This window comes from Rhinolophus sinicus, chromosome 14, assembly GCF_057876585.1.
Source record: "Rhinolophus sinicus isolate RSI-liver-muscle chromosome 14, RSI-T2T, whole genome shotgun sequence".
Classification (NCBI taxonomy): Eukaryota; Metazoa; Chordata; class Mammalia; order Chiroptera; family Rhinolophidae; genus Rhinolophus; species Rhinolophus sinicus.
Window position 1 is genome coordinate 11,064,002 of NC_142514.1, and position 20,094 is coordinate 11,084,095.

The window sequence follows — 20,094 nt, forward strand, 5'->3', positions numbered from 1 at the left end:
TCCGAAGAGCCCACACCCTGTACCGGTCTTCAGTAAGCACTAAAAGGAAAGACCCCGCTGCACGCCGACCGCGGCCCCGCCCGCGCCCTAGGGCGCGCCCTTCGATCCCGGGACGCGGGCGGGTCCGGTGCGGGCTCCGCCCCCTGGCCCCGCCCGGTCCGACCCGCTCAATCTCAGCGGCGGGGGCAGCGGCAGCGCACGAAGGTAGGAGGCCAGCGGCGCGCGCTCCCGGGGGCTCGAGCACGCGGGGCGCGCTCCGGCGGGAGGAGTCGGCGGGGGCGCGCGGATGGGGCCGCAGGGCTGAGGTTGCGGCGCGGCGGAGGGCGGGAAGGCGAGCGCGCGGAGGGCGGGAAGGCGAGCACGCGCAGTGGCGGGCTGGAGCCTTGTCTCGGTCCTTGGGGGCGCTCAGGGCGTACCGGCTGCTCCCCCTACCCCTCCCGGCCACCGGGAGCGCGCGTCCACCGGCTCTGCAGACATCCTGCCGCGTCCTGCTGCAGTTTTGCCCCGGTCTCGCAGGCCCCTGTGGGCGGGCCGTGGCGGGAGCCAGCCCGGGCCCTGGGGCCTGCAGGCACCCGACGAGCGCCCCTCTGCCCCGGGGGTCTCCTTGCTCCTCCGGGCTGAAATGCGGTGGGAAGCCCTTCTCAATTGTCACCACAAACAGCAGATCCCTGACTGAGGGCCGGTCACCTTCCCTGTCCTTCTCCTGAGGGATGTCATTTCATCTCAGTGCAACCCTGCCGAGTCGAAAGTAGCTCCATTTTACTGATCAGGAAACTGAGGCTCAGAGCCATCAATTTCGTCGCCCAAGATGCCAGACTGTACAGGGACTTGGGCCTTTCACTCCTTGGATTTCTCAAAATGGGGCCTGAGGCCACCGTGCTATGGTGGCCAGTCTCCCCAGCTCCAGAAGCCAGGATTTGTCTGGGTGAATGGGACAGTGGGGGAGGGTTCCATGAAAGTACCTTCTTTCTGTTTTTACCTGAGATTTCCTATTTTCCTTAGCTGAGCTCACAGCGGGTGCTTAATCAAGAAACCAGGAGCAGACCAGAGGTTAAGGCCAGACCCAGCTCCTCCTCAGTCAGAAGCGGGGTTCAGGAAAAAACTCAGAAGTCAGAAACCCTTAGCTGTCCGTCAGTCTCTCAAACTCTGGGGATGGAGGCCAGCCCTTGGAGACTAGGCACCACTCCCATCCAGGGGTCCGTTGTGAGAGACAGTGCTGGGTTTTTACCCTGAACTCCTGGGATGTGGCAGGTGCTAGAATACGTTCACTGGGAGTTCTTCCTGGATTCCAGTCTTGGGGGTAACATCATCTGTGGCCAAGACTTGCCCAGTGTGAGGCCACCAAAGCCCAGGGGGATTGTCTCTTTTCTATTTTTTTTTTTTTCATTTAGTTTCCTATATTGTTATTTTTCTCTTTGCATTCATTCACTCAACAGCTGTTCATGGCACTTTGGGCTTTCGGCAATGTGGAGATAGCAGCAAATAAGGCCAACTTGGTCCCTGCCCTTGGAGGAGACAGACAGCACACGTGTAGGAGAACATAGTGAATATCCACTGGCAGAGACCGCTTTAGATGCAGGTCAGGGTTTGCTCTCTCAGAGGTGACATTTTTATCTGGTTGACAAGCATACAGGGTCAGCCATAAAAGGAAGGGGGAAGAGCATTCCAGGTGGAGAAAATGGCAGGTGCAAAGGCCCTGAGGTGGGAGTGTGTCTGGTGTGTTTGAGAATCAAGTAAGGCCAGCAAGGCTGGAGCAGGCCAGCAAGGGGGAGAGGGTGGGAGATGAGGTGGGAGAGGTGAGCGGGGGGCCAGATCAGGCAGGCCTTGTTTGCTGTGGCAGGACGTTGAATTTTATTTTGAGTGTGATAGGAAGCAGTGGGGGCAGAGTTGGAGCAGAAGAGGGAAGTGATCTCAACTGTGAGAACAGACGAGTGGGGGACAAGTAGGGAAGCAGGGAGACCCATAAGGAGCCATCTCAGCAGTCCAAGCAAGAGATGGCAGTGGCTTATATAATACACACCAGAGACCTAGGGTGGTACCTGGCATCCAATAAGCAGAACACAGTGGTAGCTGTTGCTGTTTTTGTTTTAAACTTTGGAACCAGGCATACTTGGGTCTCACCTGTGGCTTCAGCTCTTCATGGCTGGGTGACTTTGAGCAAGTTATTTAACTTCACTGAGGCTTAGTGTTGTTACCTGTAAAATGGGTAGAACAGTACCACATCACGAGGCTGTCAAGAAGTTTAAAATAGATAAGGTACAGATGCAAAGTTTTGGGCACAGGGCTTGGCTCATGGTTGGTTCAATATTTTTGTTATAATTTCTAGTCAGCCACTGGAGAATAAAGAAGGCATAAGAGGGCAAGAGCAGCTGGTATATTTGACACTCATAAGGCATCTTTGAGGGTCTTTTTGGCTAGCTCCCACCCATGGAGCAGGTGCAAAGGCCCTGAGAGTCTGCTGTATACCAGGCACAGGCTTCTAGGTTAGGTCCTGGTAAGAGCCAATGATACTAGTGATTGTAATGAGTACACTAATCATAGCCAACGCTTAACCACTATTTAACAGTGTGTAATGATTAAGTTAACACTAGGTGATGAGATAGTGAAACCCAGAAATATCAGAGGCTCAACACAACAGAAGTTTATTTCTCATTTATGGAAATCCCTGTTCGGTGTTTGGCACATGGCTTTCTACATGGTGACCTAAAATCCCTTCTAGCTTGTGGCTCTGGCATCCCCCAGGACCGCAGAGTTATTTCCTTTCAGCTAGTGGACAGGCAAGGAGATAAACAATTCCTCATGGGACATTTTTATGGGCCAGGTCTGAAGTGGCACACATTCTTTCTGTCTTAATTCTACTGGCCAGAACTGGATCACATGGCCATATCTCACTGCAAGGGAGTCTGGGAAATGGCTTCTAGCCATTTTCCTAAGAAAAAGCAGAAATATTTTTGAACACATAGCATTGCCTGCCACACCATATTGAAGCATACAGTGATGCATGGGTCATCTTAGTTAATCCTCATGATAGAAGCTGGCACTGTCATTATCTCATTTTACAGATGAGGAGACAGATTCAGAGAGGCAAAGTCACTGGCCCACGGTCACACAGCTGGTGGGAAGGCATACCAAATTTGGAGTTCTGGCAGTCAGATGCTGAAGCTATGACATCCAGGCCCTTCCAGTGAGGAATTCCATCATTGTTTTGAGAATGGGTTGGAAACTGCAGGTATTGGAGAATTATACATACACACGGGGTTTAGATATGATTTCTTAGGACCTATACTACCCAGTAGGACTCTACAGGGAGAACTTTGTGGGCAGAGCCACGGGTTGGTATCATCCGATGCCCAGGCTTCAGGCATCTTGCTCCGTTCCCCCGTGTTTTAGGGCACTGGCTGGAGGAAGGCACCCAATACGTCAGTTCATTAGCGGACCCCTCTCTGCCAAGCTGGGTAAGCAGGAGTGGAGATCCTCCCCTAGGAGTGTTTGCGGCCTCCCCTCTGCTCTGGTTATAGGTGTGTAGCCCGTAGAGGCATTTCTGGGTTTTTGGAGGCTGTCAAGAGGTGGGAAAATGGGGGTCCCAGGGTTTTGTAGTGGCAGCTCTCTGCTTCTGGCTGAATTTAGTTTTGCCTAAATCTGGCCTTGGTTGCCATGGCAACTTGGTGGCACTTCTCTTTGTGGCCTGGTGTGTCCTGTTTTCTGGCTTTCGTTTGCAGGACAGATTCCCTAGTTGGGGGTGAGGGGTCCAGGTTGGACTGATGAGCATTTATGCAGCACTTGCTGCATTCCTGGGTCTGACCTAGACACAGTAGTGGAGCCTTGAAATGCAAAGGCTCCGGCCTTGCCCTGAGGCACTACTGGGAAGCTGCCTGGCCTGAGTGGAAGGGGTTCTGGGCTTACCACCTTGAATAAGTAAGAACCCCACCTCTCTGAGCCTCGATTTTCTCATCTGGAAATAGGTTGAGTTGAGGATTTAATGAGAGAATGCAAATATGCCTTCTATGGGACTGAGCATGTAGAGTGGAGGGTGCCCTGAGGCCAAGGGTGGAGAAGTAGCAGGAGCCCAGACACTTGATGCTAATGACAGCAGCTGCCATCTACTAACCGCTCACTAGACACCAGTTGTGGTTTGAAACCCCTACAACTTTCAACCCATGTAATCATCACAACAACTCTATGTAGTAAGTGCCATGCGTCCCATTTTAGAGATGAGGAGACTGAGGCTCAGAGAGGTCCAAGATCATACTGCCAACCTGTGGCAGAGTGGACTCTGATGTGACCCCCAGATCTGTGGGCCAAAGCTGTGGGCCTAACCTCTAGGCTGTACAGCGTCCTTGGCACAGGGAAGGAAAAATGAGAGGTGGTAGGTGGACCACTGAGCCCCAGGGCCCTGGGGTACCGAGACTGTACATTTTGGATTTTCGAATGAGCGAAATCAGTATTTATTGAATGTTCGCTGTGAACCAGCCCGAGTCACACGTTCTCGATAAATCCCCCAGGTAACTCCATGAGATGGGTGCCAGTAGTATCCGCATCTTACACTAGGGACACTGAGGCAAAGTTGCTCTCCTGGGGCACACAGCTGAGGGGTGTGGGAACAGGGGTGAGGGGTATTCCCTTCCTTGCATGGTCTCGGTGATTCCACAGCCTGTGTTCTATTCCCTGCACTGGATATGGGAAAAGTCACCTAGCACCCTGTAGATACATTCTTAACAAACTCTCAAAGACTCTGGCCGTTCCTGTCTCCAGAAAGCTGACCCCGTCCTGAGCTTGGAGGGCTCTAGGACCCAGCAGTTGGAGAGTGTGGGGAGGGGGAGTGTGTGTGTGTGTGTGTGTGTGTGTGTGTGTGTGTGTGTGTGTGTGTTTTGGGGAGCCTCACTTCCAGGTCCCGTCCCTTCCCCCTCCCTCTGTCCATCCTTTCCCTTGTCTTTCTGCTCCTTCCTTTTCTCCCCCACCTCTTCCTTCTCTACTCCTCTCCCCTCTACATCCCTCTTCTTCCCTCTGTTCCCCCCTGACTCGCTTCCCTCCCCTCTGCTTTCCCACCCCCTGCCCCTCTTAGCCCCTCCCACAGCCGTGGTCACATGGGGGCGCCGCCGGATTTAAGCCTAATCTGCCCTGTGCTCAACTCAGCAGTCTGGCTGTGGGGTGGGCTGGGCGGATTGATCTAGTCTCGGGGCCCTAGAAAAGGGCCTGGAGAGGGGTGTCTACAGCCTCCCCCCATGAGCTCGGGGCTGGAGGGGTCGTTGGAGGCCCAGCTGGCACTGGAGACGGTTATCCAGGTGGGTCCTGGGAGCTGTGCCCTCCCCTGTCCAGCTGCTCTGGAAAGAGTGGGTGAGGAATACACGCATGTTGGGTGTCGAGTGGTGTGGTGGTGGGGCGCACAGGGACCCTGGTTTGCAGCTCCTAGCCAGACGTGGGGCAGGGGGCTGCACAAGGCTCAGCTACTGTGGCTCCCTACTCCCTGTGGCCTGTGGGGTGTGGGGGGTCCCTACTCCCAGATTTTAGGATTGGGGTAACCTCTCCTGGTACAGGGGGATTCTCACCCATCTAGGTTGGAGCTGGATTGGCGCCCCAACACTCTGCTGCCCTGATGGGGTTTGGTTCTCTGGCCCTCGTCGGGGGCCTCCTTCCCTGGCAGGGGGTACACAAGCGTGTCCTTCCGTGGGGCGTTTTGCGATTCTAACTCCTAGACTTCCCTCCATTTGAGGGATTTCCTGCCGGCCTCCTGGGCACCCACATCTTGGGCGGCAGGACTTTGCTCCTTGCCCCCCAGGCCAGGGAGCCCAGGGACTCAGGTCCCCCACAGACCCTCTCTCTTTCCCTGCAGACACTGGAGAGCAGTGTCCTGGGGCCGGGCCAGGAGAAGGGCCTGAGTGTACAGGACCCGGCCCAGGACTGTCAGCCCACCTGCCTGTCCGCCCGCGTCAGGGAGATCGTCACCTGCAACCTCTCCCAGCCTGAGAGCCCAGGTACCACCTCGCCCTCTCCCCTGCATAGACACTGCCCGCATCTCACCTCTTCTCACACCCCCCTCAACAGTCAGGGTGATGATAATGATTGCAGCTTCCATTTCTTGAATACTCACTGGCAGGTAGGCAGAACCCTATGGTGGAAGGACCCGTTTTACAGATGAGGAAATGGAGGCTCAGAGGAGTAATTTGCCCGGACTTGTTCCCATGTCATGCTGCTAGAAGGCAGGGCAAAGCATCCCCTCCTTGCTGCAAAGACTTAGACCCCAAATTCCACATTCCCTCCCAGGGAAGGTGTGAGTTGGCTGAACCTGAGATTACAGGAGGAGGGCCGTTCAGCTTAGTTCAGGGCTTTGCAGAAGCCGGAGGGGTGGCCCTGCCCCAGCTGATGGGCCCCTGCTCCTCCTGGTGGGTGGCACCCCGACTGCATATGTGGTTTGAGGGTCTGGGAAGGGCACGCAATCAGCTGGCATGTAAGCAGCTCTCCTTGGTGGTGTTTCTGGGGCTCCTGCCACAGCCCTTGTTCAACCTCAGCCTTCTTGGGAGACTAGGAATGTTGGAGCCTGTAGGAGCCCCAGACAGGGACTTAGAGAGCCCTCATCCAGGCCGGAAGAGCCTAGAGGCTTGTGGTGTGTGTCCAGTTCTCCTGGGTGGAAGGGGAGCCCACAAGACAGGGAGGACACTAATATTTTTCCCTCTGGCCTTTCTTTTTCTCCTCTTTTTCCTCCTCACAATCTGACCTACACTATGTTGAGCCCTCGCCTCAGAAGTTACGTGAAACCCTTCCCTTAAGTGAGGCTTTCCTGGCAGGGTCTGGTTACCATTTCACCCATTTTACAGATCAGCAAAACTGAGGCCCAGAGAAGAGTAGTAATTGGAGGAGGAAGGAACTAGACCTTGGGTCCTAGTCTCCTGTCTAGAGACTGAGCCTTCCTCTTGCACCTCCCAGGCCTGCTGGGGTCACACTTAAGCTGTAGTTGTGTCCACTCTAAGTCTAGCCCTAGGTCTGTCGCTTTGCCCCTTTCTGTTCTTCAGCTGTGTTTGTGTGGTCTGGTGCTGCTTCCACTCCCACCAAGCCTCCTCCTGGGGCCTGGTCTGTCCTCCTGCCTCCAGTCATGGGTCGGGGGGCACCTGTAGGGGGAGGATGTCCCCCTGGACCCAGATAGAAGCTAATCATGTGTCTGCTGTCCCTCTCCAGCCCTGCTGCCAGCCACAGAGATGGCCTTGATGATGTCGCTGCAGGAGGAGAACCAGCTGCTGCAGCAGGAGCTGTCCCGTGTGGAGGACCTGCTGGCCCAGAGCCGTGCCGAGCGCGATGAGCTGGCCATCAAGTACAATGCGGTCAGCGAGAGGGTGGGTGCTGCCGGGGGCTGAGAGCTGGGGCAGGGGATCCCCTGCTGTGAGGGCAGGGAGACGGCCAGGCCAGGGCAGGCCTGCACACGGGGACTCAGGCCGTCCTGGGTTTGACCTGTGGCTCTGCCAACTAGAATGGACTTGAACAGATCACTCCGCTGTCTAAGTCTGTTTTCTGTAGTGAGGACGGTAAAATGATGTGGAGCTGGGAGGAATCAGTGAGATAATGGAATAAAGTGCCTGGCACAAGGGGTATTTCATTCCTGTGTGTCCCGGACCTGCTTGGGGTCAGGGACACACAGAATAGGACCCCTAGAGGCCCCTGGCACCTCTTGAGTGTCTGGACATCTCCTTAATGCTCCCATTTACATGGGCTTTGGGGTCCACCTAACAGTGGCCGGGCACTAGGGCAGGCTGGGCTAGGCACAGGCAGCCACAGACCTGCTGCCCTCCCCGTGGGGCGAGGCCCAGCCACGGAAGAGGAGAAGCCAGGCCTGCCTCCAAGTCCAGACAGGATTCACATCCCCTGGGGACTGTGCTTAGGCTTGTGGGGGTCCCAGGGCCTGCGGCAGGCGGTAGGGGTGGGCCAGGGCCAGGGGCGCAGGTTGCTCTCAGTGCACTGTCTCCTTTGGGCCTCTAGGCTCGAGGGAGGTGACCCTGGGGAGTTGATGATGGCTGAAAGTTGGTGGGAAGGTTGCATGAAGGAGGGAGTATGTGTGCAGATGGGAGACGTGTGGGTGTTAATGACAGTCCTAATAGTAGCTACTGTTTATTGAGTGCCTACTGTGTGCCAGGCAGGGGCTGGGTGCTTTCCATTTAATGCACCAAGGCTGGAACCACTGTGATGCTCATTTCACAGAGGCTCAGAGAGGGCAAGCACTGTGCTTGGGGTCACACAGCCATTGAAGGCTACGTCTCTACTCCCAACCCAGGGCTCTGCAGTTTCCTGGGTATGGGAAGAGACAATTGGGAGGTCCAGGGAGGGCAGCTGGCCCCTGGAAAGCTGGAAGGACCTCAGACATGACTGTCTGATGTTGGAAATGGGAGACTGAAGCTGGCCCAGGGTCCCTTGTGTGGTACTGGCAGAGTCAAGATTAGCCAAGGGCCGCTGAGCCCGCCTGTCCACACAGGGTCTCGAATACCGTTACTGGGAAGAGGGATATGCATTTCTGTGTGTGGTTGTGGGCTGTGCCCGTGTCCTGGTATCTGCCCGCTTGGACAAGCCCCCGACTTGTTGGGACTTGCAGAGGAGCAGGGTGGGGGGCCTGCAGTGGGCCCCAGCACTGGAGACAGAGCAGCTAGTTTTCCCAGGGTTTGTGGGGGGTGTGGAGGGCGGGCTGGCCTGAGTTACACATTGTCGGTGGTGGTGGGGCCCTGAGCCAGCCCCCTCCCAGCCTTTCACCTTTTGGCCCCTGGCACAGTGTCCGGTTCACGGGGGCAGGGGCTGCCTCTGAAATGCCATCTTCTGACTGACAGTGAAGCCAGCACTGCTGCACTGGCTGGCAGGGGAAGGGCAGAAGAGGTGGGCAGTAACAGGTCTCTTGTCTGTTAGGACACAGCTGCTGGGGTGGGGCCACAGTGTGAGAGAGTGGGGCTGTGTGAAGTCTTGAAAATTCCCGCATGTGGCTGGGGACGCCCCTGAATAGCATGTGCAGCCTAGTGTTTGTGCTCTGAGATGGTGTCAGCACAGCCCCACCTGGAGGCAGGGATTGGATGAGAATGACCGGCAGGCCTTTCCTGGGGGGTGGGGGAGTGGCGCACAGAAAACATCGGAGCCTGGAGGACCTTATTCAGATGGGGAGACAGGCACGATAGGCCCAAGGTCAGCTATGGAGCTGGGATGTGGCCCATGGTCTGGGCTCTGTGGTCTTGTGGCACTACCTCTCCCTCTGCCCACTTGTCCCCACGCTGCCACCGTGGCTGAAACTGTTGCATGTGGACAACCTTGCAGTCAGCAAGGTTGTTCGGACCCTTTAAACCCCACAGCATCCCTGGGAAAAGAGAGTGGAGGCGAGGTCAGGATCTGTGTCCTGTTGATCGCATGTAGGGAAACTGAGGCAGGGGCTCCCAGGCGCCACTTCCTAGTTCAGAGGGAGGCCCTCAGGGTCTCTGTGGAGCCCACCCTTCTTTTTGTCCCTGAGGAGCAGGTGTTGGGTGAGGCAGCTGGATGGGAAGGAGGGAGTGGCTTTGCCCCTTTGGCTCCATAGGACATGATGGACCCCCTGGGCTCCCCGTGTCCATGGCAACCTGGATAGAGTGACTCTAATAATGGATACTAGGGCAACGGTTGCTAGGGGAGACCGTAAACTTCTTTCATCCCAAGCTTGGTGGCACCCTGCTTCCCTTTTGAATTACAAGTAAAATTGAAAGGCTGTTTTGTGAGGGAAGAAGTTTGTGGAAAGGGGTGAGGTGTGGCTGAGAGTGGCCTGGGCCTGGCTGTGAATGCTGGGGAAGCAGGTGGAGCACCCAGCAACTGCCTGAACCCCTTTTAATCACAGAAGCAAACAGCACCTGGTCCAAACTGCAAATCACACACTGCACAGGCCACATTCAGACCCACACAGACCCACACAGATGCACAAAACATACCACACAGAAACACAAACTCACCCCAGGGACGCGCTCAGATTGATGGACTGGGCACCGCAGAAGCCAGACACACACAGTCCCACCCAGGCACACACAGTCCCACCCAGGCGTGGAATGTGTCACCCAGACGCACGGTCACACCACCATGACATACCCGATTCGTAGACAGTAATACATTGTTTCACATCTCATGGACACACACGGCCAGACAAAGGTACATACAGGTGCACAAAGCATAGAGTGACCGATATGTATACCACCAACACACACACGGTTACATTTATGGTTGTGCCCAGATACACATACGGTTGTGCATACAGACATACAAACACATAAACACGTGGGGACACACCGACATACCCACCGCCGTCACCACGACATAGACCTGCGAGCACAGATGCCACCTCACCCTGGCCCAGGAAGGCCCAGACACAGAGACACACAGGGTCGGTCCCAGGTGAAGACAAATGACAACACACACCCCACGCACACCGTGAGGTACACCCACATCGACGCACATAACACACAGCATCTCTCAGATGTGGACACTGACATGGGTGGACTCCTTGCAGACACTGGTCATGGACCTGCAGCCTCCCTTCCAGGCAGAGACCCCCTGCATACTACCTCCCCTCACACCTTCAGACCATATTCCCCCCAACTTGAGATGAGGCCCCCAAGCAGCCCTCACCAGCCCCTCCCTGTGGGTGGCACCCCAGTGGCCAATTTCAGCTTTCTCATGGATTCATTGAGCATCTCCTGGGCTACTGGATCCCTCCACGCCTGGAGGAAACCTGTACCTGCCACTAACCTGGCCCGGCCCTGTTATTAGCATGGGTGAGATTAGCTGGCCTTGCCCTTGGCTTGCCTGGAACCCGGCGTGGGTGGGTGTATGAATGCCCTACCCAGGCTGGAGCAGCAGGCAGTAGGGAGGTGGATGCTGAGTGTGGGCTGACGTCAGAGGCCTCTGGGCTGGGCTGTCATCCACTGGTGCTCCCTGGGCGCTGTCACTCTTGCTAGTCCCTCTCATCCTCAGCAGCCTTCCCAACAGGTGGGGCCAGCAGGTGCCTAAGGGGCAAAGGGGGTTCCAAGGCTGGTGGGGGCAGCCAGAGCCAGGCCTCTTGCCTCTGCCTACAGGATGTGATGATGAGGGGGTTGCACGCTGCCTGGGGGTGGAGGAAGCGGCTTACAGCAGAGGCTTCCCCTGAGGTCAGGGAGAGGTGGGAGCTTGAGGCCGGGCCGGGGCTGGGAGGGTATTCTTAAGCCGTAGATTAGAACATCTGTGCTCACCTCTCACAAATCGGAGCGCTGTGTATGCAGGGAGTGGGGGCAGGCTGCCGAGTTCATCCGTGTCACTCGGGATGTTTGGCATTGCCTGTGTGCCTTGTGAGGGTGCATGTCCCCTCAGATAGGCATGTATGTATAGATGCCCCTGTCTGAATGTTTTCACGTGTGCTTATGCCATTAATTCATGATCTCAACAAATGTGCCACTAACACTGTTCTAGGTCTAAGATACAAGGGGGAATAAAAAGCCGGGCTCTGCTGAGCTCACTTAGGACGGGGCTGGGGGACAGGGGCACAGATCTAATATTTATCAACCACAGCTGGGTTGGTTGTTCTGGAGGAGAGGCTCGCCGTGCCCAGGGCCGCTAAGGTTTACCCCCAGGTGCATCTTTGTGTTTTGCATGCACACGTTTGTGGGTCCACCTACATGTGTCCACACACACCCCACCTGTGTGTCCATGCACGCCCTGTCTGTGTGTCCACGCATGGCTGCATTAACCTGTGCACACGTGCATTGCATCCTGGGCTTGCCCACATGTGCCTGCAAGGCACTGTGGGTCTGGCCCCAGCCTGGCACCCCCTGCAGAGGCCTGTGCCTGCCTTCCCCGGAGGCCCAGGACTCTCACCCAGGGCCCTTCCCTGCAGCTGGAGCAGGCTGTGCGGCTGGAGTCTGGGGAGCTGGAAACGCAGGAGCCCAGGGGGCTGGCACGGCAGAGCGTGGAGCTGCGGAGGCAGCTGCAGGAGGAGCAGGCCTCCTACCGGCGCAAGCTGCAGGCCTACCAGGAGGGCCAGCAGCGGCAGGCCCAGCTTGTGCAGCGGCTGCAGGCCAAGGTCAGGGCCGCCCACTCCTGCTCCTGCCTACCCTGTGCTCACTTTGCCCTGCCCCCACCCCCCGGGGCTAACCATTCGCTCCCCACCCATCCCCAGATTCTCCAGTATAAGAAGAAGTGCTCGGATCTGGAGCAGCAGCTGCTGGAGAGATCCACAGAGCTGGAGCAGCAGAGGCTGAGGGTGGGTGCCAGGGTGGAGCAGGGCAGGCCCTTCCCTCTGCGTGCCCAACCTGATGCCTCTCTTCTCCCACCCAGGACACAGAGCACAGCCGAGACCTGGAGAGCACCCTCATTCGCCTAGAGGAGGAACAGCAGAGGTGGGGCACAGCAGAGAGGGGTCACGGCTGGCAGAGCAGTCCTCTCCGGCCACGTGCCCACTGTTCCCTTTTTGTATCACCCAGGAGTGCCAGCCTGGCCCAGGTGAACGCTATGCTCCGAGAGCAGCTGGACCAGGCGAACTCAGCCAACCAGGCTCTGAGTGAGGACATACGCAAAGTGACCAGCGACTGGACACGCAGCCGCAAGGAACTGGAACAGCGGGAGGCTGCATGGAGGCGCGAGGAAGAGGTGGGCAAAGGGGTGCTGGGAAGCCAGTGGGGCCTCGTGGGCCCAGCCTGACCCGAGGGGAAGGGCCTTTGTATAGTGGGGGGGACTCAGACCTCAGGAGAGGGAGCGGGAGTGCCCAGCTGGCCAGGGGAGCCCTTTAGGGGAGGTAAATAGTTTCAATAATAACTGGCCTTGATTAGCGCGTACTACATGCCAGGTGTGCATTTCTTTTCTATTCCTCATAATAATCGTATGTGGTAGGTGCCGTCAACCTCTTTCTAAAGAGAGATTACGTAACCTGCCCACAATCATGCAGCTGGTAGCTGGGATGCAAACCTAGGTCCCCGGCCCTTTCTGCCCTTTCTCACTGCCTCTTGTAGCTGGTGAAGACAGTGAAACCCACTGTGCCAGAGGGAGGCTTGAGAGCATGGAAGTGGCAGCTCTGACACAGCCCTGTGCACAGCCCCAGAGCTGGCATGGGAAGACCCCCTCCCTGGGTGACAGTGCCTCCCAGGGTGGTCGGAGCTGGGGAGGAAGCGGTGGGCCCTTACTCAGCCTGTCTTCCCTTCAGTCCTTCAATGCCTACTTCAGCAACGAGCACAGCCGCCTGCTCCTCCTCTGGAGGCAGGTTGTAGGGGTCCGGCGGCTGGTCAGCGACGTGAAGATGTCCACTGAGAGGTAAGGCCTGGCTGACGGAGGGGGCGGTTTGGGGAGACGCTGCAGCAGCAGTTGGGAGGCAACCCTGCTTTTTAAGTTGAACTTGGTTGAACTTTAGTCCAAATCAACATACCTACTGTGTGCCAGGCCCTAGGAGACGCAGAGGCAACTAGTAATAATGAAAAGTCTTACTATGAGCGTGGCAGTCCATATTTACTAGGTGTGGACTCTGAGCTAGGTTCTTTGTACATTTTATCTCATCTCATATCCTCACCGCCTCGAGTGATGGAAAGATACGGACCAAAATTCTAGGCTGAGGAAGTGAACGGTCAGTGACATGAAAGTGGAAAGGAGAGAATGTCCCAGATGCTCAGAGGATGGGAGGTGTAGGGAAGTCAGAAAAACACTTCATAGAGGAGGTGGAATTTGCACTGACCTCAAGGGGTGGGTAGGATTTTACTGGCAGAACTGGGGGCATGCCAGGCAGAGAACACAGCCTGAGCTAAGGCTTGGGGGTGGGAGAATATGGCAGCTGGTGGGGTTGGAGCAAAAGGCAGGTGAAGGGAGGTCAGGAAAGGAGAGCATCAAAAGCAGGGGAGCTTGGTTATGCTTCGTCTTTGAGCAGCAGAGGTAAGCAGAATGCCTAGAGGCAGGTAGACCAATGTGTTTCCCTTTTTACATTAAAATTTTGTTTCGTTAATGATCTTTTGTTAAAATCATCAAATATTCAATCAGTGTCCAAATTTCTAATTGACTCATCCCTGTCACCGATGGTTTCGCTTCATTTTTTATCTTTAGGATTTGCTTGAATCAGGATCTGTAGACGTTCACAAAATGCAATGGGTTGATTTGTCCTTTAAGTGTCTTTTAATTATTTGTTCAGGAAACTGGGACAGTTGTCCTAAGAGATTCCCACAGTCTGGATTCTGGGGTGTCATTTAACACCTTTATCCCCTGTATTTCCTGTCAATTGGATGTTGGATTTAAGGCTTGATCAGATTCAGGTTCGGGGTACTTTTGTTTGTTTTTTTGGGTTTCTTTTGTAAGACTCTTAAGTGCTGTGTGCTTTGCAAGAGGAGGCCGTAATACCTGGGTGTCTCTCTTTTTCTGCGCTGGCAGCCCTTGATGGTCAATGCCAAGATCCAGACATTCATCAGAGGTTGCACAGTCGTGATTGTCTTGTTCTGTCACTTCTTCATGTATTAATTGGAATTCTTCCATATGAGGCACTTCTTTTTTTATAAAAGATTTTATTGGGGAAGGGGAACAGGACTTTATTGGGGAACAGTGTGTACTTCCAGGACTTTCTCCAAGTCAAGTTGTCCTTTCAATCTTAGTTGTGGAGGATGCAGCTCAGCTCCAGGTCCAGTTGCCTGTTGTTAGTTTCAGGGGGCGCAGCCCGCCATCCCTTGTGGGAGTCGAGGAATCGAACTGGCAGCCTTGTGGTTGAGAGCCCACTGGCCCATGTGGGAATCGAACCGGCAGCCTTCAGCGTTAGGATTCGGCATTAGGAGCACGGAGCTCCAACCGCCTGAGCCACTGGATCAGCCCTGCACTTCTTTTTACTATTAGATACCGAGTGGTACAGTTCATTCAGGAAAGGAGAGGATGAATTCTAAATATGCTTTATTTTTCATTAGCATTTAAAAATTTAACATTTTATTTTGGAATAACTCGTATGCTCACAAGGTTCAAATTCCAAAAGGGTGTACGGTGAAAAGGCTCCCTCCTACCGGTGTCCCGGACACTCCTCTTCCCTCCTAGAGGCAAGCAGTATGACCAGTCACTTCCCTAAGTGACCTTCCAGGATTATTTTATACAAGCAAATACAGCAGGTCTCACACACACACACACACACACACACACACACACACACACACCGCTTTTTAAAAAATGTGCTCTTGGTAGAATTTCATCTTTTAATACTTGGAGATACTTTCTTCATCTCATAGTTATAACTGGGAAGTGGCTCCGTTTTAGGCTCTCAAGAGGTTCCCCATTCGTTTTTCTTAGCTACAGAATATTCCACTGAATGGATGTGTCACCATTTATTTCATAGAAGCCCCCTTTTATGGTCATTGAGGTTGTTACCAATATTTCTTACCTGAGCAATGCTGCAGTGGATCACCTTACCTTATACACAGGTCATTTTCCATGCATTGGGGCATATCTGTAGGATAAATTCTTAGAAGTGGAGTTGGTGGGTCAAAGACCTGATCCATTTATAATTTGTGAGCTCTACAACGTGGATGGACCTAAAGGGTATTATGCTAAGTGAAATAAGTCAGACTGAGAAAGACAAATACCATATGACCTCACTTATGTGTGGAATCTAAGAACAAAATAAAGGAACAAACAAAACAGAAACAGACTCATAGATACAGAGAACTGATGGTTGCCAGGTGGGAGGGGGTTTCAGGGACTGGATGAAAAAGGTGACGGGATTAAGAAGCACAATTGGCGGTTACAAAATAGTCACTGGGGTGTAAAGTACAGCACAGAGAAGATAGTCAGTAATATTGTAATAACTATGTATGGTACTAGGCTAATCAGGATAGATAGGGATCACTTCATAAATTATATAAATGTCTAGCCATTATACTATACACCTGAAATTAATGTTAAACAACATTGAATGTCAACTGTCATTGAAAATAAAAAAATAGTAAAATAAATATGTGAAAAACTACATAAAAATAAAAACAGTACAGAAAAAAAAATAAAATGAACTGATTAAAAATAATTCATCAGAGATGAATTGCCCTCCTTTGGGGTAACCCTCCCGCCAACAGTGTAGGGGGAGGCCATGTTTCCCCATAGCCTCACCTACAGTGTGCAGTAGGTGACTTTTTTTCCCAATCTGATAGTGACAAATAACATCCTAGTGTAATTTTGATTGACCCTTGGGAGGCCACCCCCCATTCCATCCCTGTCCTGTGTTCTCTCCACCAGGGACCTGCTGCAGCTGGGAGGGGAGCTGGCCCGGACTTCACGAGCTGTCCAGGAGGCGGGCCTGGGGCTGAGCACGGGCCTGCGGCTGGCCGAGAGCCGGGCCGAGGCGGCCCAGGAGAAGCAGGCACTGCTGCAGGCCCAGTTGGAGGAGCAGCTACGGGCCAAGGTGCTCCAGGAGAAGGGCCTAGCCCAGCTGCAGGTGCAAAGCAACCTGGATAAGGCCGACCTCAGTGCCAGGTGGGTCCCTACCAGGGGACCTGGTAGGCACCACACGAGGCAGGCTTCCCTGCAGAGTGCACTTGGAGATGCAGGGAGGAACGGGGTACATTCACTGGGGTCGGGCCTTTCCCCTGTATGAGCTCAGCCAGTCTTCCCAGGCACCCCATTTGGCAGAAGGGGAGACTGAGGTCCAGAGGGCTTTTGCCCAGGGTACATCACGAGTAGTTGAACCTCCAATGCCAGAAGTTTTGCTCCTAGCTCCTATGAGCTAGACAAGTCCCAGAGTGCTTTTTCATGAGATAAAGTAGGTCACAACCGCATTCTCATTGACAGATGAGAAGTCTGAGGCCCAGAGAGAAGTGACTTGTTCAAGATCACACAGCTATGGAGATGAGTCCTAAGGTCCCTACCTTAGGTTTGGGGAAGCATTAAGGACACAGAGCTGGGGGTTTGAGGAGAAGCTGGGGTGGTCTCCCATTTACCTCTGTTGCTTCCCTACCTCCAGGGTGACAGAGCTGACCTTGACAGTGGAGTGCCTTCAGAATCAGAATCTGGAGAAGGATCGAGTCAACAAGGCCCTCACGGAGAAGCTTGAGGCCCTGGTGAGATGCAGATGCCCCTGAGATGTGGCAGGGCAGGATGGGGGCACTGGACACAGGCTGAGGGCTGGGCTGCTGGGCCACCCCTGAGCATCCCACTCAGACAATTTCACCCCTCATTAATTGAGCACCTAGTATGTGCCAGGCCTAGTGTGAGCACATTCACCTCCTTTATCCCATTTAATCCTCTTAGCAGCCCTATAGCATGATCCCCATTATACAGATGAGGACACCGAGGCCCAAGGAGCAATACTTGTCCAGAGTCTCAGATCCAGTAAGCTGGGGAATCAGGACTTAAACTCATGCCTATGCCCTGATAGCCCAGGGCTCTTTCTCTTGGAACTCAGCTGCTTCCCCACCAGAGGGACAGCCTTCAAGGGTACTGCTTGGGTTGGTCATCCTGTGTGGCGCCAGGCCCGGTTCTATGTCCAGCTCTCCTCCAATAGGCTGTGTGACCTAGAGCAGGACACTGCATTTCTCTGGGCCTAGCCTGCAGTGAGGACACTGTGGGGCTGCTGGCATTAGAGGCCACCTAATGGGTGGGGAGCCAGGGAGGGAGATGAGTGGAGTTTTAGACTAGGGCAGAGACCCTGACCACCTTTGCTTTGTCTCCCCAACACCACTCCAGGAATCCCTGCGGCTCCAGGAGCAGGCGGCCCTGGAGACAGAGGAGGGAGAGGGGCTGCAGCAGACTCTGAGGGATCTGGCACAGGTGTGAGGTGGGAGAGAGCCGGGATAGGCCAGAAAGGGGGGGAGCCCTGGGCAAGGCAAGGCCAAGCAATCCGTGGCCACCACATCCTTTGGTGGCTTTGAGCTGAACTGCAAGTGGTTGGGGAACCTGGGGACCCAGCCTGGGAGAGGCACCGCAGGTTCTAGGCCCATCTGTGAGAAAGGCTGAATGAGGCCTTCGCAATAAATGGGAGGCCTTATACACCAGGCTGAGGGCTGTGAGCTAGTGGAGGTGGAATCAGGAAGACTTGTAGGAAGGGAGCTTAGAATTTGCTGCAGGCTTTTGGAGGAAGCTGGACACGGCCCCCAGCGGCCCCACTGACCCGCCTGGGCTTCTTTACCCACTAACCCTGCGCTGTCCTCCTTCTGCCTTTATACCCCACCCTCAGGCAGTCCTATCGGACATGGAGAGCGGCGTCCAACTAAGCGGCTCCGAGCACACGGCCGAAGCCGAAGCGTCTGAGGGCAGCCTGCGGGGGCTCTCCGGCCCCCGGACCCCGTCCCCACAGCGACGCTCTTCGCCTGGCCGCGGCCGTTCCCCGCGCCGGGGCCCTTCCCCAGCCTGCTCTGACTCCTCCGTGCTCACCCTGATCCACTCTGCCCTGCATAAGCGCCAGCTGCAGGTTCAGGTAAGAAAGGACCGGAGTTTTCTGGGTGAGGGACTTGGACAGCCTAGGGGCGGGGCCAGGATTCTGAGGTGGAGCCTGAGCATCCTGGGGTGGAGCCAAAGTACTGGAGAGGGTTTTGGGCAGCCCAGGGGTGGAACTTGTGTCCTGGGGGCGGGGCCAGGGTCTGGGGGAGGAGCCTAGGCATCCCGGGGTGGAGTCAGAGCCCCAAGAAAGGGCAACTGAGTCTGGATCCATGGAGGTAGCTGAGAACTCCGGTAGACTCTGGGCCCAGATTTGGAGGTGCTTGGGCAGTTGTGGGCAGAGCCTAGGGAGGGAGGAGCTTGGTATAGAAAGGGAGATGAGGTGCCCTGACTGGACAGACAGAGCCAGGACCCTGGGAAAAGGCCTGGGAGAAGGAGTCTGCCTAGGATGAGAGGAACTTGGAAACTGGGGGCAGTGAGGAGCCTGGGGGTAGAGTCAGAAGCAGGATACAAAGAGGAGGAGTCCTGGGGTAGTCAGAACCCCGGATAAGGAGTGTGCTTGGCAGTTTGGCTGGCATCCTGGGGGCTTAGGTCAGGGTAGCCAGGCCCTGCTAGCCCAGGGCTCTTTCTCTTGGAACTCAGCTTGGAACTCCACCCCAGGAGGATAGTCTCAGAGCCCTGGCAGAGGACACAGAAGGGTGGTGAGGGCCCAATGAAGGGAAGTGGAAACCTATCCTGAGGGTTTCACCCCACTTTCCTTTCCCCAGCCTTGACCACAGAGTAGGCTGGTGTACATCCCTGGAACCAGTAGAGAGTAGCCAGGGGTCTCTGGGGGCTTCTTAGGGCTCCCCCAGACTCAGTGATTCCCATGCATAGGACATGCGTGGGCGCTATGAAGCCAGCCAGGACCTCCTGGGTACGCTGCGGAAGCAGCTGAGTGACAGCGAGGGTGAACGCCGTGCCCTAGAGGAACAGCTGCAGCGTCTGCAGGACAAGAGCAATGGGGCCACCCAGGCCCAGGAGGATGCCCAACGCGAGGCCCAGCGGCTCCGGAGTAACATTGAGCTTCTCAGCAGGTGCCCGGGAGGTCAGAGGTGGGGGTCCTGGAGAATAAGTCAGCGTCTGGGCCTAGCTCCAGCCTGAGCCTGTCAGCATGTGGTTTTGCACCCATATGGTCATAAGTAGCCATGTGGCTCTGTTAATGTTTAAATTAATTTAACATTTTAAAAAGTGAAAATTCAGTCCCTCGGTTGCACTAGCCACGTTTCAAGTGCTCATTTCAAAGAGTTTGGTTGACAGTGCTATTATTCTAGATGCTATTTCTTAGAAAATTGTTTGTTGTTTTTTTCTTAGAAATTTTTGAGACAGGAAATTATCCACTCTTAGCGGCTTGGTTATTTTTGATGTTGTGGTTGTTTCTAGGTGGTTTTCTTCGTAATAAAAAGTTTGAAAAGTGGAGGGGAAATAAAAAAGGGGGACCTCCTCACAGCCTCACCTGCCCATTCTAACCACTGTTAACACATTGGTTTAGCTTCCCTTCGTGTTTCCTGGCAGCGAGGTAGCAAAGGTTTCCCGTACACCTGCTGTGTGCCAGCCTTACTGCGAAGTGCTTTACGTGTATTTACTCAATTAGTCTTCCCGCCAAACTCACAAAGTGCAGAACTGTTAGTGTCCTGAGGTTGAGAGGCTTATCCAAGCTCACACAGCGATGGCTGGAGATAGGAATTGGCACTCGGGTCCGTCTGATAGCAAAACCAATGCCTCCCATACCTT

The 20,094-nt window shown here is 54.7% G+C and overlaps 1 protein-coding gene across 10 annotated transcripts in view; it reads left to right on the forward strand.

The window, feature by feature from the left end:
• CROCC (ciliary rootlet coiled-coil, rootletin) overlaps positions 1-20,094 on the forward strand; it is a 47,403-nt gene that overhangs the window by 2,466 nt on the left and 24,843 nt on the right. The window contains exons 1-13 of one of the 10 annotated variants that reach the window (XM_088790213.1): positions 74-204; positions 5,831-5,972; positions 7,171-7,325; positions 11,846-12,031; positions 12,128-12,211; positions 12,286-12,347; positions 12,432-12,597; positions 13,148-13,254; positions 16,186-16,422; positions 16,910-17,006; positions 17,632-17,715; positions 18,122-18,361; positions 19,198-19,397. In XM_088790213.1, the coding sequence (XP_088646339.1) occupies positions 7,191-7,325; positions 11,846-12,031; positions 12,128-12,211; positions 12,286-12,347; positions 12,432-12,597; positions 13,148-13,254; positions 16,186-16,422; positions 16,910-17,006; positions 17,632-17,715; positions 18,122-18,361; positions 19,198-19,397 (1,598 nt within the window). In that variant the 5' untranslated portion in view covers positions 74-204; positions 5,831-5,972; positions 7,171-7,190. Of the gene's footprint in view, positions 1-73; positions 205-2,422; positions 3,230-4,909; positions 5,283-5,830; positions 5,973-7,170; positions 7,326-11,845; positions 12,032-12,127; positions 12,212-12,285; positions 12,348-12,431; positions 12,598-13,147; positions 13,255-16,185; positions 16,423-16,909; positions 17,007-17,631; positions 17,716-18,121; positions 18,362-19,197; positions 19,398-20,094 lie in introns of those variants that run through there. The other 9 variants (XM_088790210.1, XM_088790209.1, XM_088790208.1 and 6 more) reach the window with 9 other exon arrangements.